The 18,642-nt window shown below is 44.1% G+C and overlaps 1 protein-coding gene across 4 annotated transcripts in view; it reads right to left on the bottom strand.

The window, feature by feature from the left end:
- Positions 1–18,642, bottom strand: part of MIA3 (MIA SH3 domain ER export factor 3) — a 1,311,327-nt gene that overhangs the window by 468,874 nt on the left and 823,811 nt on the right. For all 4 annotated transcript variants that reach the window (XM_069608611.1, XM_069608610.1, XM_069608608.1 and 1 more), the window contains exon 21: positions 18,134–18,194. In XM_069608611.1, the coding sequence (XP_069464712.1) occupies positions 18,134–18,194 (61 nt within the window). The remainder of the gene's footprint in view (positions 1–18,133; positions 18,195–18,642) is intronic.

Below are 18,642 nucleotides of genomic sequence, written 5' to 3'. Positions count from 1 at the left end.
CCTGGACTGCAGGGAGACAAAAAAGGGGCGGACCATCTGTTGCTAAACATGAACAAAGAACCAGTCTTAAAAGACTCATACATTGTCATCCAAAAGGGTGAAAAATATAAAAAGGACAGAGTTGTTAATTTAATTTTTGGCTGCACGTGTGAAGAGGCGGTAGAACTGTGTAACATGTTCTGGACAGCAATGGCAATATATGTGGTTTTATGCAAAATGTATTAATGTTAGAATTGTGAAAATGTACACACACACACACATCCCTTTGTTAAATACATACATTTGTGGAAATTGGCATAACATTTGAAAATTGTGTTCATAGCGAAAAGGACAAAAGTCTGTAGAAAGTTGAGACAAGATCCCACCGCTGCAGGGTTTTGAGGAATAGCTGCTACATAAAATATGGCATCTTTGTGTGTGATTTGTATAAAGGTGACCAATGTAGAAATATACATTTAGTATCAAATTAGATTTTGAGACCAGTGGCTAAAGGGAGGTTTCTAAAGATTGTAAAGCAAACCATAAAATGTGACATCATCCGAACATGCTCCAATCACTCATATTGCAAAGGGGGAGATGAAGTTGGGTCCAATCCCAGCTCACCGGGGCAATCTTAGCTAAGCCGGCCCATACACCCCCTTTGTGATGTCATTTTAGAGCATAAATAGAGACAGCTGACAACACATAGGGACTCACAGAACCACTCACTTTCCTGATTCCGGCGAAGCACTCTGATTCAGCATTCTACATCCAGCTTGAATATTCTTCCAGATCCAGATGCAAAACTCTTGCCAGCAATAGAGAACTCTCGATTTCCAGAAAGGCCCAAATCCTCAAATGTATTCTCTCCACCCAGTAAAGCGCTGTGTGGTGTGAGAAGGCCTTTTGAACCAGTGTCCTGAAATTCTCTGGTTTGCCACCACTAGGCTTGCCTGAGGAACTCGCTATCCAGCTGATTCAATACCCACAGACTAGGAGGGCAGATCCTGTGCAAATCCGCAACAGGCCTAGATTATCTAGTACTGTGCCTGATGTGCTGTCTTTCCTAGACCAGACCCAATCCTTTGACCAAGGCTGATGGTCAAATTTAAAAACGTATCCTGTGAGTATTAATAGGAAGAACTGTGGCCTAGTATCTTTGCATTGCCTTATCTCTATCTCAAGCCCATCCTATCTTTTCATTCAGAACCAGTATTGTTAAAACCATCTTTGAGCTGACCCTTTTCTCATCTGAAGAAGTAGAGTTTCCTTAGCCGGCTGATCACGTGACTAAGATCCCTGTGAGGTATTCGCTTTTTCATAGTCATCCTCTAGTGTAAGCAAACCCATTTGTCATTTTCAAAAGTTCATTTCTGTTTTCCATTCTCGTGCCTATCTCCTAAAAACTACCTTTACTAAAACCTCTAACTCCCTCAGTTTTTGTGATAGAAACGAAATGTCAACTCCTACTTGTACCTAACATCCGTAGCTATCCATAGAACCCAAATCAGTGTGCTTCTCCCGTTAAAGCGAAAATCGCGCAAGGAAAAGTTTGCCGCGATTTTAAAAATCTGAAAGGTTTACACATGTGAAATAGCTCTAAACTGCTTCCAACTTAAACTTTAAGATTTCAAATGTTTTCTTTGGACTAAATCATTGCTTGTGATTGTGTGCAACTGTTCAAAGCGGCTCCCATAAGAATTTAGAACAATTTAAGTATTTTTGACCACATTTGGGGTTTTTGCCCAGTCAATTCTAAATACACTTTTAAAGCCAATCTGACAGCTGAAAAGTCAATTCCGTTTTTCTCTTGTGTTTTATGGGGGGAAGGTGGGACTGATATTCTGTTTGATTTGTGCTATTCCTGGATACCTGCTCTCTCCTCACATTTATTGAATTGCCTATTGGGGGGTTGAGGGGTGTTGCAGGGGGAACCTCGAACCATAGTGCTATCTGATCTGAACCAACACAAAAGTATTATTTTCTGTGCTGCATCATTTGTTTTGCTCCTTACTTATTCCTAGTGTATTAAAGATATTCTTCATTGTTCTGTCACCCCATTGGTGATTGTTGTTTATCTATTAAAACATATTGTGATTAAATTTTAAATACATAAATAAATATTTACCTTTGCAAAGGTGGTTCAGTGTAACCGGGGGGGGGGGGGGGGGGGGGGGTGGAGAGGGGGGGAGGGGAGAGAGGGTGGAGAGAGAGAGGAGGGAGAGTCTGTTCCAGGAGAAGGGTGTGATATGAGTGGTATATCGTTCAGAATATTGAAATTTTAGACAAAAATAAATAAGGGTTTCTGTTGTGCACTATATGCTGGGCTTTGACTTGGGTGTGTGCCGGATTGAAATCACTTACAGCACTGGACAGCTCCCTCTGAATTTATGCTTGTTTTGCCGATAGTTTTTTTTACATGAACTGCATTTTAACATTCAAAATATGCAAAGAGTTTATATACCGAAACTCTTTACGGTGAAAGTGTTTCGGAATACAAACCCTTTTCACTTTATGTATGTCATTTCGGTGAAACAGTTTTGGGTAAAAAACAATTGGTAAAACATGTCCTTGATTTACATTTTTTGAGGAAAAGACATGTAACCATTACCTAGCAGCCCCTTAATCTACTTTCGCATGTAACATTTTTATGATACCCTCACTGCTTTAAATGGCTAGTGGCAGTGGTTTAATTTTTCCTACCATTGTGTTTTTCTACCGCAGGCTGAACCATTTTGTCAAAATAGCTCTGGTCTTTTTTCACCACTGTTAGTGGGGTCTTTCTTGGATTTTACTCTGAGTTGATACAGGTTTGGGTCCTCTGTTTGTCTTGCTTTGGGCGGGCTTCGGCCCTGAAGCCCGCCCCTGGCTCCAGTGTGTCTGGAAGGACAGGATGTGAGGGAAGGTCCTGAAACTCCCTTGTCCGTTGTCTCTAGGAATGCCTGAATGAAACTAGTCCTGATTGGCTGGATGGCTGTCCGTTCAATGTCATTTCAGGTCAGCCAACCTGCTGTGTGATTGACAGCCTAGTCTGTGCATGACTGGGAGAAACCTGCTTAAAAGGCGAGGATTTTGGGACTACAGGCAGAATCGACCACTGGAAGAACATCCGAAGAAGAACCCGTGAACGAAGCTCGCTGCAACCTCCTAGGCCTTCAATTGCCCGGTGAAGCCCTGCTGCTGTGCCACACCTCGACAGAAGCTCCTCAGGAAAGACTTCTGGGACCAACTAACCCCGAGAAGAACTCCACTTTGTGCCCTCTCCGACTTGCAGTTCCTCTCCGTTGCTGCAGAACCCTAATGCCTTGGGTGGAGGGACCATAATTGAGTGCAACGTCTGTCGCGGAACAAATCCGGCCAAAAGCTCCAGGAGCCTCCAAAGGACACTCCAGAAGCAGGACCTCCCAATCCAGAGTGACCTCACTAGAGTGAGGCACCAAGGGAGCACGGAAAGTCCAACTGGTGTCCAGTGATCCGCATCAGTGCCATTTACTAAGCGCTGAAACCGCAAAGTGCCGCTGAAACGAAAAGAGCCTGTAGCTGCCGGCATTCTTCCAGAGTACTGCTGCAGGAGCCCTTTAGATGTCCTCCCACTTGTCCCCACGAATGAGGCTCAGGAACAAGTGTCTGCTTGGCTGTAGCATGATGGAATCCAGCTGGACCACCTCTTCTTCTAACCAGAAGTACTGTTGGGCTTGTGAGGTATTTATTCTTGCCTTAGAGCCATCTCACTTGAGACTTGCACCTACTTACTTTCTGAGTTGATTTCAACTCACCTTTCACAGGCTTAACAGCTTGTGACCCTAAAAGACATTTTTTTGAACTCCAACTTTGTGCAAGACTCTTATCCAAGAAGTGCATCAGATCCATAGACTGTGTCCAAATAACTTTGGCTGTCCTGGCTCCCTAAAAGCTACTCTTTTTAATCCACTGACTTTGATGTTGCTTCTCCCCCCATAGGTTGTGGCTTATTAAGCACTGTACTGCTGGGAAAGGCTTATCTAGACTTCATTGGAGGATTCAGTAGTCCTCAAATATTCTGATAAGTGGTCAGTCATAATCTCGAATTTACAAATCTCGAAAAGAAAATGTCGAAAAAAAAGGCCGAACAAAAAGAATGTCGAATAGACGGGATGGATTTGCATGTTAGAAGGTAATTCCAATTTGACGGCCACCGGGTTGATAATGGCCTTAATAGTGTAAGTTCCCAAATATCTAGGATTAAAGGTCCGAGTTCCTTTAGGGGTATGTGTTTTGTAGCCAGCCAAACTTGATCCCCAATCTGGTATTGTGGAGCATCACTCCTATGTTGGTGAGCTTTTTTTTTGTGTTTTTCTTTTGCTTGTCTTAAATGTTCTGTTGCCTCCTTGAAGGCTTATGTAATAGTAGATTGCAGATGATTCACTGCAGGCATTTCTAGGTGTTGGGGCGAATCGAGTTCTGAAGTTCGAGGATGATGCCCATATATGGTACAAAAGGGGCTTTGTCCGGTTCCTGAATGTACAGAGTTGTTGTATGCGTATTCGGAAATCCACAAAATATCCTTCCAATTGCCTTCGGTTTGGTGTAGCATGCAACGTAGGTATTGCTCAAGAGTCTGGTTGGTTCTCTCCGTCTGACCATCAGTCTGGGGATGGTGACTGGTAGATAACCTCACGTCGGTTTGCGCTAATTGACAGCATTTCCTCCAAAATTGCGAAATTAATTGAATACCTCGGTCTGAGACCAATACGGAAGGGAATCCATGTAGTCGACCAATATTTTCAAGAAATTCCTTGGCCAAAATCGAAGCGGAAGGTAATCCCTTCAAAGGAATAAAGTGGGCCATCTTGGAAAAAAGATCCACTACAACTAGAATGGTGTTAAATCCACTACATGGAGGCAGATCAGTAATGAAGTCTAGGGACAAAGTGTGCCATGGTGTAGGTGGAATATCCAAAGGTTGTAAAAGACCGGCTGGTCTTTTCTTCAGGCTTTTGTTTGGGGCATAGATCCCACAAGATAGCCCAAATGACTTTACGTCTTTTCGCCAGGTGGGCCACCAAAATTGTCTCTTAATTTTAGCTTCAGTTTTTGCGACTCCTGGATGTCCTTTAATCAGCGCATCGTGATAATTGGAGATAACCAATTGTTGTAGTTCCTTGTGTGGTATGAATAGACGACCTTGATAGTAAGGTAGGTGATTGATGACTGAATAATCTTGGCCTTTCTTTACCCAGTCCTGTAGGGCTGCTGGATCGAAAAGTTGCTTGATTTTTAGATGAATATCTACTAGAGTTTGTAGAGTAGTTATGCCAAGAATTCTTTCTTCTGAAATTATAGGTACCGGTTCTGGGTTCAAGTATGCTTTTCCCATTCCTATTCGGGATAAGGCATCTGCCTTGCCATTTTTACAACCTGGTAGATAAGTGATCACGAAATCGAATTCTGCAAAGAATAATGCCCACCTAAGATGACGTGATGATTGGGCCTTGGCTGTCTTCAAATATTGCAAATTCCTGTGATCGGCGATTACAGCGATGGTATGCCTGGCGCCGAGAAGATAATGCCGCCAAGCCTTGAAGGCAGATTTGATGGCCAATAACTCTTTATCAGTAACTGCATAGTTTAATTCGGGCAGCGAGAATTTTCTGGACCAGAATGCTACTGGATGAAGTCGGCCGGTTTCAGGATCGTTCTGAGACAGGACAGCTCCCATGGCTAAACTGGATGCATCTGTTTCATCTACGTATGGAAGCTCGGGGCGTGGGTGCTTTAAGACAGGTGCAGACGAGAATCTCAATTTTAGATCTTGGAAGGCTCTTTCAGCTTCTTCGGTCCACAAGAAGCGTTTGTTCTTTTGCAAGTGTGCTGTGATGGGATGTACAATATGTGAGAATTCAGGGATAAATCTTCGGTAGAAATTAGCGAAGCCAAGCATGCTTTGTACTCCTTTGACTGAACTGGGTGATGGCTTTTTGAGAATGGCGTCCACCTTCCGAGAGTCCATTCAGACTCCTTTTGGGGTCAGGATAAATCCAAGAAATTCGACTTCTGTAGAGTGAGACACATTTTTCCAATTTTGCATATAACTTGTGCTGGCGTAATTTCTCAAGGACTGCACGAACGTGCTTAACATGGTCTGATTTTGAGGAGGAGTACACTAGAATATCGTCTATGTATACGACAACACAGATGCCAATGAGTTCACGAAAGACATCGTTCATAAAATACTGGAAGGCTGCAGGTGCATTGCACAACCCGAAAGGCATCACCTTATATTTGAATAATCCATACTTGGTGCGAAAGGCAGTCTTCCATTCATAGCCTTTCTTCACACGTACCATATGATATGCCCCTCAGAGATCTAACTTAGTGTAGATACAAGCATCCTTAACTTGGTCCAGTAATTCTGGGATCAGAGGCAATGGGCATCGGTTTTTTATCGTAATGTGGTTTAATGCCCGGTAATCTATACACGTTCTAAGGTCACCTTCCTTTTTAGGCATGAAAAATAGAGCTGAGGATGCAGGAGACTTGGATGGGCGAATGAAGCCATTAGCAAGGTATTGGTCCAAGTATTGCCGTGGGTGAAGATTTTCGGGCTCCGTAAGGGCGTAGATCCTGCTGCATGGGGGTTGTGCACCGGGTAAGAGATCGATTTGACAATCGTAAGATCTGTGAGGTGGTAAGGTGTTTGCCTGTTCTTTCTGAAAAAACATCCTGGAATTCTTGATATTCCTGAGGTAACGGCACGACTGGATTAGAGACTGTGGCCAGGCCTTGGTTCAAGGTTTTTTTCTGGTTAACAGGTATGTGCACAATCTGGGAAGGTCACTCTCTTCTCTCACCATTCGATACAAGGATGTGTTTCCAACCATGGAATCCCAGAATTATTTGGAATTGCGGAGCCTTGATTAGGTCAAACAATACTTTCTCGATGCCCATCTTGACCCAACAGTGTCATCTCTGTAGTGGAATGAGTTACTGGCCCAGAGGCAATTTCAGTTCCATCGACAGTAGTGATGACGTCTGTAGTGGTCCTTTTGCAAAGAGATAGGTTCATCCTTGAAGCCAGTTCGTGGTCCATGTAGTTTACTATGGCTCCACTATCAATGTATGCTCTTACTGCGTGTATACGTGATGGCTGCCTTGGATCTATAAGGACCATTGGTATGATTAGATGCGAGGTCTGAGTGTCCTTCTTTAAGCTCTGCAAGCGGACCTCTACGCTTGTCGGGCGTGGTCGTTTCCCGAATCAGACTCTGTATAGCTTTTGTCCGCAACTCCTACCACCTTTTTGGGTGGTTTTACCGGGCAATCCCGTAGAAAATGTCCCGAGGTTCCACAGTACAGACACAAGTGCAATTGCCGTCTTTTTTCTCTTTCCTTCTGAGTTAAAGGTCCTTTAACCCCCCCCCCCCCGATCTGCATGGGTTCTGGTGCATCTGTTACTTTGGGGGTAACGTTGGGTTTAACCAACACTCAATTCTCGAACCTAGCTCGATCAGCCTTCTATTCTGAAGTCGGTGATCTATCTGGACCACTAAGTCTATATATTCAGCGCAATCCTGAGGTGGGTTCACAACTTGAGCCAAAACATCTTTCAGTTCTCCTCGCAGCCCACGATGGAATAATGTAATTCGTTTTACCTCGGGCCATCCGGTTTCCACCACCAACCTATTGAAGGTAGCGATATAGGTTAGCAGATCATGGTTACCCTGTCGCAGGGACAAGAGTTTGTTATCCAGGGCCTGTCCCTGTGAATGTCGGGCGAATAGTCTTTCCATGCTCATTTGAAAACACTGAAAATCCCAAAGAAGAGGGTCCTCCTGGTTGACTAGTGGAATTGACCAATCAGCTTCGCTGCCACTGAGGTATGATAGAACAAAGGCTACTCACAGGGGCGTTGATCGGAACTGGACAGCTGCGGTCTCCACCAACGTGACGTGTAGTGCAGAGGTGACAGATTGGACTGGCCTGCCTAATTTCGTCTGCTTGATCCGTAGAAGTATTTTCCTGAAAGTGGAGAAAGGGAATTAGCCACCCGTGGATTTGAGTGATAACACCCCACTGTTCTTCCCACTAATCACCTCCGATATCTCCTTTCATAGTCTCACCTTATGTTTATAAAAGATGAGCTCTCCATCCTGCGTGGAATGCAGGGGCGCGTAGATAACCAGTTACTTCACTGGTCCGAAGGAGTTGGGAGAGTTCCAGACCTAGATTGACTCTGAAGTCCCTGGCAAGGTACCGTAAGTATATAGTTTGTAAGAGTTCAAAAATGTCTGATATTAACTCTTGTCCGATTCCTTTTATCTTGCAGCTTTACCCAAGAGAAGATTGCCTCGTGGCAGCTGGTGCGTTCAGGTAAGAGTCTGTATTACCCAACACTGTCCGGTAAATGATACCGGTGTTTAATCTGTTGCTTTCTCTTTTACAGGTGCAGTGTGAGAAATGATGACATCTTGAACAATAATGCCTCCGGTGGTAAAATCAGATAAGTCTATGGTGGTAACAGAGATTGCCTTTGTTTATTATCTCGGCTCACCTTGCTGTTCTTTTGTCCCCCTTAGGTGCCAGAGTTCGGCGAAGATGTGATGAAGACTGCGGCGGATCGTGGCGGTGCTGCGAAGGCTGGTGAGAATAGCGCGGCGCTACAGCGGGCGATGCGACACGTCTAGAATTAACGTCTCTTTCCTTGTTTGAAGGCGCGATGGATCCAGAATCAGGTAAGAAATAGAAGTAATGTTCTTGTTCTAATCTTTCCTCCTTCTTTCTAGGAGCTCCAGGCGTGGCAGAAGGCTGGATGCTGACTTGCAGGCATGGTGAGCGTTACGCTGCTGGAAATAGAATAACACAAAGCGTGTGCTGCTCTTCAGGCGTGGTTTAAATAGCCTTCAAAGTAGTCCCAGGTAAGAAGTTCTCCCAAGACCACACCCGAGTAAGAAAATAGTCCCTGAAGTAAAGTAGTTCCCTTCAGGCTTCACATTGGCTTGGATTCTTAGCAGCATGGTCTGCATGAGGTAAGTGTAAGCATATGAGCCTGGCGCCTATGGCGCCAGGACTGACTCCTTCTATGAGCCTGGTGCCTACGGCGCCAGGACTGTACCCAGATAGCCCCTAGCCGGGGCTGCTGGGCTTTTTCTAAGCATCTGGATGCCTGCTCCCGGGACTGAGGGGCCTGGTCCGGATGCCCGGGGGTAGGCATCATGACATTCACGAGTGAAGCCTGTCTCTGGCTCCAAGGTGTCTGGCAGGGGCAGGAATGGAGGGAGGTGCCCAAAACTCCCTGTGCTTAATCCCCTTGGTTACAGGAATGCACCCAAAAGGTGATTGGCCGGCTGGCTGTCCTTGGAGGACAGCCACCCTGCTGTGTGATTGACAGCTAGACTGGAATGAATTTGAGAGATCTGCATAAAAGGTGAGGCTTTTTGGCTTGAAGGCAGAGTTGACCACTGGACGAAGGAATCCGAAGAAGAACTTGGATGAGACGCCTGCTGCAACTCCTGGTTTTCCCAGTGAAGCCCTGCTGCTGTGCTGAAGCTCTGAATTCACCTTGACAAGAAAAGCCCTGCAAGGACGACTTCTCCCCTTGGGTTGTGGTACCAATCAACCCCAAAGTGAACTTGTCTGGACATACTCTCAGATCTGGCTGTACTTCCACTGCTGCTGCTGAAACCGAAGTGCCAGGGAAAGGAGCACTAGATAGAGTGCATCGCTTTTAAGTCAGGCCTGTGCTTCAGGAAGATCCTCCAGACACCCAGGAAGCAAGACTGACCAAGCCTGAGCCATCTCAACAGAGTGCTGGACCCGAAATGTGAGGAAAGTCCAGAGTGGTAGCCAAGAACCGCGGTGGTGCTGTTTGCGAGAAGCTGAAACCGCGAAGTGCCTCTGATATCAACTTTGCCCATTGCTGCCGCCGACCTTCAAATCGTAGTGCAGGAGTCCCCAGACGTCATACCACTTGTCCCCACGACTGAGGCCCAGGAACAACAGGATCTGCAGGACCTACAACAAGAACAGAAGCCAGCTGGAACCAGTTTCTTCAGACCTAAGGTAGTGTAAACTAAGGGGTACTTACCTCTAGTTGTGTAGCTTGCTAGCTCTCAGTTGAAACTTGCATTTGCTGCCTTTTGCAGAGTTGCTTGCAGCTTTGCCTTTCACAGGCTTCCCAGCTTGTGGTCAACAGTGATTTCTTTTTCAACAAAAACTCCCTATAACATTGTGCAAGTCTTATTTACCTTCAAGAAGTGCCTCAGCTCCCTTACACTTTGCACAATTGACATTGGCTGTCCTTGAAGACTTTTCTAACCTCTGATTTTGTGTTGTGATTCTACATTGCATTGGGGGCTCAAAAGTGCTTACCTGTTTGAGAAACCAGTTAAACATTGTTTCCTTCCCTAACCTTTTTCTTTTTGACACCAAACTCAGTATTGCTCCAAATGTACCAGTGATATATCAATGTCCACAGTGTCCTAGCTATTGAAGTCACCTAAGGGTGTAGGATGTGTCTGTGTGCCATCCCAAAAGGGTATCTACTGTTTCATTGAAACTGGGAGTGTGTATTCTGAAGTATATTTAAGTGGTACATATTTGCTCCCTTCTAAAGAAGGCTTATTTTAAAAATGACTTAAATTAATAAATCATTGTTTAATCAAGAAACCTTGATGTAATTGTTATTTGAATACTTGTCATTGTGAAAGTCTATGTTGCAACCCTACACCTCACATTGACCCCTCTTGAGATAAGCCTGGCTGCGCAGTCCCTCTACCAACTTGTGTAGTGCTTATACCAAAGGTTGGGTTAACTATTCCCAAGAGGACAAGACTGGTTCAGTCTCCCATGCAATCTTGCCTCACAACAGGCCACGACTCAAACCCAGATTGCGTGTCTCTAAGGGATAACCCTTAACCAAAAGCGTCCCTTTGAAATGACCCAGCAATCACAACCGGTTTAACTGAATAAAAAGGGCTTGTTTGCCTTTTCAGAACTTTCACCGGACTGTGGAGTTCTATGAAAGTTATAAAAACACGGCACACAGTTTCTGTTCAGCAGAATGAAAGTAGTTGAGCAGGGCATGTTTGCCATACTAGTATAACTTTCATAGGACAGTGCTGTCCTTTGAAAGTTCGAACATGTACGTGCGTGTGTTAGGACAGTTTTTCTGAAGTCCAACTAAGGGTTTAGTAAAAACCATTCATTGAGGCAGTACAAGACTCCACTCTTAGTAAAATGCTGTACCACCCAAGTTCAGGGTAGCGTAGACAGAGCAGCCAGCAGTTTTAAGGAAGTCAAAACCTTTTCACACACATTCAGTATAGGTCACACCTTTTCTAAGGGAGTAAAAACTAATGGTTACTTTCACAATTACATGCAGTAATGCAAGGGCAGTAGACCCTACCAGTTGTACAGTGACTCAGTATACATAAGATAATCCGTCAAGTGGACAATATAAGTTTGTGAATAGTGGAACGCTTATTCCAGGTATAGTAAATACATCTAACTACTTTTGTGATAACACACAGTTATAATAGTAGGTGAGTAAAACCTAAGGATGCAATATTCAATTACAGGTGCTTTTGAGATCAGTGAAACACAGAGGGGATAAGCAGTAACTATGGTAACTAATTTTTGGATGCCACACAGCTAACTCAAGGTAAGTAAAACTCATACTTTTTTAATCTCACAATGAAGTCCAGATTAGATCTTTCCCAGCAATACAAGTAACTGGTGTATGACTTATAAGGGATAGTTAGAACCTGAAGACTCTACTTGTGTCTGTCTACAACAGCACAGGGAAAGTAAAACCCAATGTTACACTTTACTGAATGACTCAAAGCTTTTCTAGGTAGGCAACAACCTAATGCATACCTATTCTGGACAGGCTAACAACAATTCAGGGGAAGCAAGACCCAGTTGGGGGGCACTCATACAATTGTACCCCCGGACCTGGGGCCCTTTAAGACAAGCTAGCAATACTTATGGGGACGCAGAACTTACTCATACATCAATAATCAAACAGACTAATGAAGTTGCCAAAACACTGTACTGTCCTATTAACAATTATCTAAAACGTAGTTACAATGAACATCAACGGACGTTCGCTCAGCATGATCTCAATGCATTTCTTAAAAAAACAGCATTCTTATACAAAAAATGTGTCACTACTGACATCATCTTACGTGGCAAACTAAGATGACCTAGTAAGGAAAGTGATAGGCTTAAAGGCAACATTTAGGTATACATTCCATACGAATGGGGGTTGGGATTGGGTCTCTAAGATCAGGTGGCTAACTAAGTCCATCCCAAGTGCAAGTCATCTTCCGTGTCATACGAACACTCAACACCCTATTGGCTTCCTAAACTATAGGGCTGCGTACTATGTGGCCCTCTACAATTGGTTGGCACGCGTGTACTCTTCTGGAATATTCCACTTGTTGGCAGCACGCAAGCTGGTTACCCCAGGTGCTAGGAGGGTTGGCTGGTCATGCCTCCCCACCCAATTAGCCCTATTCCATCATCACTCCTGTGGTCTGCCATTCAATTAAGGCTTTGAACTCGGCCTTGTAGAGGCTCACTATGTCTGGGAATGAAAGGGAGTGTGGCATGGTCTTATCTTCTGGTTTCGGTGTAGCTCGACCCACAGTCTATTTCCATCTGACGATGTGACTGGAGACCACGTTTCAGAGCTTTTCGCTGCATAAAATACTATTAAATGATGAACTCTTGGCACTTTCAGTGTTTTTGTATTACACCTCAAACAGAAGTTTGTTACATTCTCACGTTCATGTAGCTTCTTAACAGACCACCAGGCTCACGGTGACCCCGACTCTTGACACTGGGCCAGCCAGCCTTAACAGAAATCTCCTTCGTCATTAGCTATTTTCCAACTGCACCACACTTAAATCCCTTTCTATTCACTGGGTTCAGGTTTGCTAAAGTGCATTGTGGAACATCCAGATTCTATACATTCCTATGTATATACATTGGCGCATTGATGCAATCCATTTACTACGTAGTCAGACTTAAGATCACTTCCTCTACTTGCGTTACTGCATCTGTACAATTGTAAAATGACTTTACATTTGATTCAGTGTTTCTTTGCACAAGCAATCTTCACTTCGATCCCGAAATGTTGCTTTACTTCAATATTCTATCCTCAGATCCTACAGAATATCTATATCCCTTCTTTATTTCTGTCTTTCCTGGGTGCATCAATTCTGCTTCGTATAACGTCACCAGTCTTCTTTCACGTTCATTTTCACACTTCTTCCAGGACTTTTTCCAGAAGACCGTTATTTCTTCGTGAATGCATATAGGGCTTTCTCAATGGATACCTTGTCTCAAGGATTCCTTGCTGTTGGGGAGAATTCTCAAAAATGTGTTAATTCCCTCCACCTTAGAGACCCCCCCGCAACTTTGCTGGATTTTGAGGATTTGATTTTATTAACCTGGAGAGAGTGTGACCCTTTTTCCCCACACTCTCATGTATTTTAATGTGATTTCATACACTGTTTCTTTTGGTTATGGAGTCTAACCAACTCCATAGGCATCATCTTTTACAATTGTGTCACAAAGCACGTGTAGTGCCAACAGGAAAGTCTTCCACATTTCCCAAAGGTTTAAATACCTTCTCTGGGATCAACTACTGTTTCCCAGAGCCGTAAAGTGAAATAGACTTTACTTGGCATTTTAATTGCTAGATCCAGCACACCCTATCTTACAATAGAGTGCTGGAGGGGTTACTTAGTATCCCCTATGTCTACATGCTCATGTAAAAAATGTAATGTTACCCTTTCCTCCATTGACGGGCTGGTGGCAGTGGTTTAGCTTTGAACTACCCAGGTTTGCATTTACTGCGACCGTTTACGGCTCCGGTAAAGTAACCGCGGGAGCCATCTTATCAAAATGGCGTCCAGCCATCTTTGCTAAAATGGTGCCAGGTCGTCTTTTTTTACCAGGTCTTCGTAGGAAGGTCCTTTTAGAGAGTTTCTCTGCGCACCAAAGCAGGTTTGATCTCTTTGATCATTTCGCATTTGGCGGGGCTTCAGAGTGAAACCTGCCTCTGGCTTCAGTGTGTCTGGGGTAGGCAGGAAGTGAGGGAGGTGCCCGAAAGCCCCTGTGCTTAGTCTCCTAGGAAACCTGAATGCACTCTGTGATGATTGGCTGGCTGACTGTCCGGCAAGGACAGCCACCCTGCTGGGTGACAGCTAGGCTGGAATGAATGGAAGAGAACTGAATAAGAGGCGAGTCTTTTGGCTTGGAAGGCAGAGTCGACCACTGGACGAAGGAATCGACGAAGAGGATGGCTGCTGCAACTCGTGGACCGTTAGTTTGCCCGATGAAGCCCTGCTGCAGGTCCGAATCACCAAGTTTGCATCGACATAGAAGCCCCTGCAAGGACGACTTCTCCCTTTGAGTTGGTGGGATTAATCAACTCCAAAGTAAGCCACCTGGACACCCATCTCAGAGCTGATTGAATTTCCTCAGAGTTGCTGCAGGAACAGTATAGCCGGGGAGAGGGACACCAGATTGTGTGTGTTACTTTTAAGCTGGCCTAAAGCTTTTGGAAGATCCTCCGGACTCCCATGAAGCAGGACTGACCAAGCCTGAGCCCCCTCAGCAGAGTGTGGGACCCCAGAAGTGAGGACAGTCAACCTTGACAGCCAGGAACCGCATTTGTTGCTATTTGCTGAACCACAAGGAGCTGAAGCGCGAAACAGCCACTGAAAGTAAAGTTTGCTGGTTGCCCATTTTGACAGTGCCAGTACAGGAGTCCCCGACGTCCTCCCTCTTGTCCCCACGACTGAGGCCCAGGAACAGTGAGATCTGCAGACCTGCAGGAACAGAAGTCCTCAGCTGCATCTTTTCTTCTTTACCAAGGTACTGTAAAACACGTCTAAGAGAACTTACCTCTTGCTGTGGAAGTGCTTGTAACTTCTGCATCTCAAAAGTCTAATCAGCTTGTGGCCCTACATTTGATTCTTCTTTTCATCAAAGACTCCTAAGAACTTGTGCAAACACTTTTCCACTTACTTACCAGAAGTGCTGCATCCTATACAAAGACTTTTGCCTATTGACTTTGGCTTCACCTATTGGATTGAATGACTCTTCTATTGCTATCTGAAAGTATTTGCCCTGCTTAAGAAATTGATGATCTCTTGTGTTCTAATAATCTTTGCCTTTTACCAACTTTTTAAGAGTGTTCCGAATGCCAACAGTAAGATATTAATGTCCCCAGCACCCGTGTTACTAAAGTCACCTGTGGATGTAGGCTATGTCTGTGGGCCATCCCACAAGGGTCTTGTGTGATTCAGAAACTCAAAGTGTACAGTATTGAAGTGTATTTGTGTGTTGTTTGTATATTGCTCCCTTCTAAAGAAGGCTTTATAACTGACTGATAAATACTTTATTAAATGTTTAAGCAAGAAACCTTGAGTGTAGGAGTTCATTGGAATACTTCTAACTGTGAATCTTTGTGTAACTCCACTACTGCTCACATTTCCCCTCTTGAGGTAAGCCTGGCTGCTCAACACGCTACCAAAACTGTGTAGTATGAGCTTACACCAAAGGTTGGGTTGCCTATACCTGTAGTCATAGTTGCTTGTAGTGTACCTAGAGGGTACTGCATTCAAACTTTGCCTAACACTTGCAGTGTATACGCATCCTCACTGGCACTGCGCATCTCGCAATTTCCGGTTCCCAACATATTGGCAACATGCGAGCGGAGATTCTGGTAGGGGTATTTGGCTCTTCCTCTACACAATTATCCTAACAGGGATAATCTGGTGAAACCAACCCATTACGTTTGGGAAGAGGCACAACCTAATCAGAGGTGAGTAATATACCTTCAGATCTACTCTGTTAGAATGGCAAAAACGGTTTCTAAGGATAGAAAGATGTTAACCATACTTTTGAGAATAATGCATCACACATCCAAGATAAGAACATTTGTAACTGTTCACTCTCACAGAGTTACAGTTACCAATCAACTCTTTTTTCAAGTAACTTTTAATCAATTATTTTCTTTTCTAGGCAAAATGTTCAGTCCCGTAAAAGTCTTTCCCTTATTCTTGGAGCATGAGTGTTCTCAGTGGCAGAGGAGGTGTCAGAATAGGTTAAGTAGCAAAAGTTAGAGCTCCTTAGGAAGACTGGGCAAACAGGTGAGTACTTTACTTCTAGCGTTAGAAGAGGGTCCTGGGGCTTTTCAGAAGACACGCTAGCAAGATTCTAGCAGTGGGGCTGGGTGCATTGGATGAGAGGCCTCCCCATCACAGAAAACACCCCAGAGCTACGCAGAAATCCTAAGAGACTTAAGGTAAGTAAATAACCAATCCAGCACAGTCTCAGCATTGAACAAGATTTTGCAGCAGGACGACTTCAGGATCTGCAGCCAAAAACCCTGTCAGTGGATTCCTTGTCGTGGTGACTGAAAACAGGACCTTGAAGGGGCTTTGCAGCAGGGATCAACGAAGAAGGCTCTAGGCAAGGTTTTCCTCACGGCTGAATGCGGTTCTGTGGATTTGGTGCCTTTTCGAGGAGCACAGAAGTAGACAGAAAATCGCGGTTGAATTCTCGTCGTTACAAAGGTCCAGCACTCTGTTGAGGAGACTTCATGGACTCGATTCGTGTCTCTGGAGATTGACCAGGATGCCCAGGAAGTTTTAGCGGGATTCAGAAGACTGTGCACCGTACAATGGCTCAAGGTCACAGGGCATTGGGGTATTGCAGCCCCGCAAAGTCGCAGCAACACGTGGGATGGCTCAAAATGCAGATCTTCTTGGGTCTAGTGGGTCAAACGAGGCTCGGGTCGTCGTTTTCGGAGTACCCAGGTCGATTGGAAGGAAGGGCTACTGCAGGCTTTGGTTACAAAGCAGGCTCTCCGGTCCCTGGAAATTGTCTCAGCCGCTTTTCCTTCATCATCATCATCCTCTTCTGTTTCGGGTTCCAGTGGTCGACTTGTCTTCAGATCCCAGGTTCACAGTATTTAACAGGAACTACAGCACAACTTCGGCATTCTCTCCCTGCATTTTACAACAAGCGATGGTCTCGATGTCTAATCATTCAGGCAAGGAGGAAGACAAAGGGCTGTGGAGTTGTGGACTCCTCCCTAGCTTCCTGCCTTCACAGACAGACTGGAGCCTGGGCATGGAGTCCAGTGCAAAGGAATTTCCCGCCCTGGATGTCAGGGGAAGGAAGAAAGGACAAGAAACACAAAAATAGCGAAAAAAGAAGACAGGGGTCATTTTGGTAAACTGAGCAACCGTAGTTGCCTTTACTGCAGCTGTGACCACAGCCCGCGGTATATGTGCACCAAATGAATACAAGGTATCACTGCCACCAGCCATTGAAGGTAAGCTTGTCCCTGTAACAGAATTGTTAAAGGTTTAGTGTGAAAGGGGATACATTTTATCTCCCCAGCACTCCACATAAGGTGGGGTATGCTGGGTTCAACTAACAAAATGTAAAAGGGATACAAAGATCCTTTCTACCCTGGGAACTGTAGTTCCCTCAAGGTTAGCCAGAGAAAGTTTAAAAGGGGAGCCCCTAAGCCCCAGCAACAACAGGTACATATTGCCAAAACAGTTGTTAAAGAGGATAACTTTAAAAAGACACTGTTGAGAGTCTAAAACATGACACCCATAAAAAGAGTAAAATATTCTGTGAGTGTGGAAAAAGGTTCCCACTCACAGAGGTATTAAGGAAAAATAACCCACCAGTAAAGAAAAAAAGATCTGGGGTTGACAGAGTTCAGGAATATTTACCAATTCTATGAAAATCTTACCTTAACAGCGGGTGCGTGCGGGTGCGCATGTGTGTGTGTGTGTGTATGTGTGTGTGTATGTGTGTGTGTGTATGTATTCACTGCTCTGACGTATGTAAACAAGCACAAGTTCACGCTAGAATGCTGGAGAGGGCCTGGCTTGATTATTGCCGCCAGAGCACTGAATGAAAGAAACACAATACACCTATACAAACTGCATGCCTGCACACTATTGCAAATCAGGACTTCAAGTTGCTGATTATAATTTACCAAAAACTGTAAAAAGTTGTTTTTTGATTTGTTTAACAATACTTTAAATAAAAATGTTGAGTGTACCTCTCCTTTTGAGGAACAATGTAATGTTCATGACTTTAACAGAGATTGTCAACTTTGTTCATTCTTCCATACCTGGTTTTTGTAGGACCTTTCTGTTTTCTGTAACTCCTCCTCCATCTCTTGAATTCTTTGCCTTGAAAAAATGAAAAGAAAAATAGCTTCAATGCACACAAACCAAATCCAAACTAGTGCCATATATAGTGCCATATATGTTTTCATCCTCAAACATTCAAGCAGCGCTTACAATTCAAATGTGTTTTCTGTGCTTTGAATATGAATTGCTAACGTGCGCTGGCTGCCCTTTAATGTTAAATAATGTTAATTTTATTTTATAAAGGGCACTTAGACCCCTGAAAGGGCACCCATGTTCTGATGTACAGAAGGGAAGTTGGTAGCTGTAACAAAAATGGTGCACATTTTCTTTAATTACATTTGTCTTTATTGTATTTATGGTTTATAACAAATGTTAATACATTAACATCAATTCTTATATACTTATTTCAACATCATATAAAATATAAATATAAAATAATTCCAACAATATATTTCAAAAGCAATAAAATCGTAAATACACATAGCTA

The sequence above is a fragment of the Ambystoma mexicanum genome, chromosome 4q (genome assembly GCF_040938575.1).
Source record: "Ambystoma mexicanum isolate Mex_15411 chromosome 4q, UKY_AmexF1_1, whole genome shotgun sequence".
Taxonomy (NCBI): domain Eukaryota; kingdom Metazoa; phylum Chordata; class Amphibia; order Caudata; family Ambystomatidae; genus Ambystoma; species Ambystoma mexicanum.
This window is presented reverse-complemented; position numbering and strand designations above follow the sequence as displayed.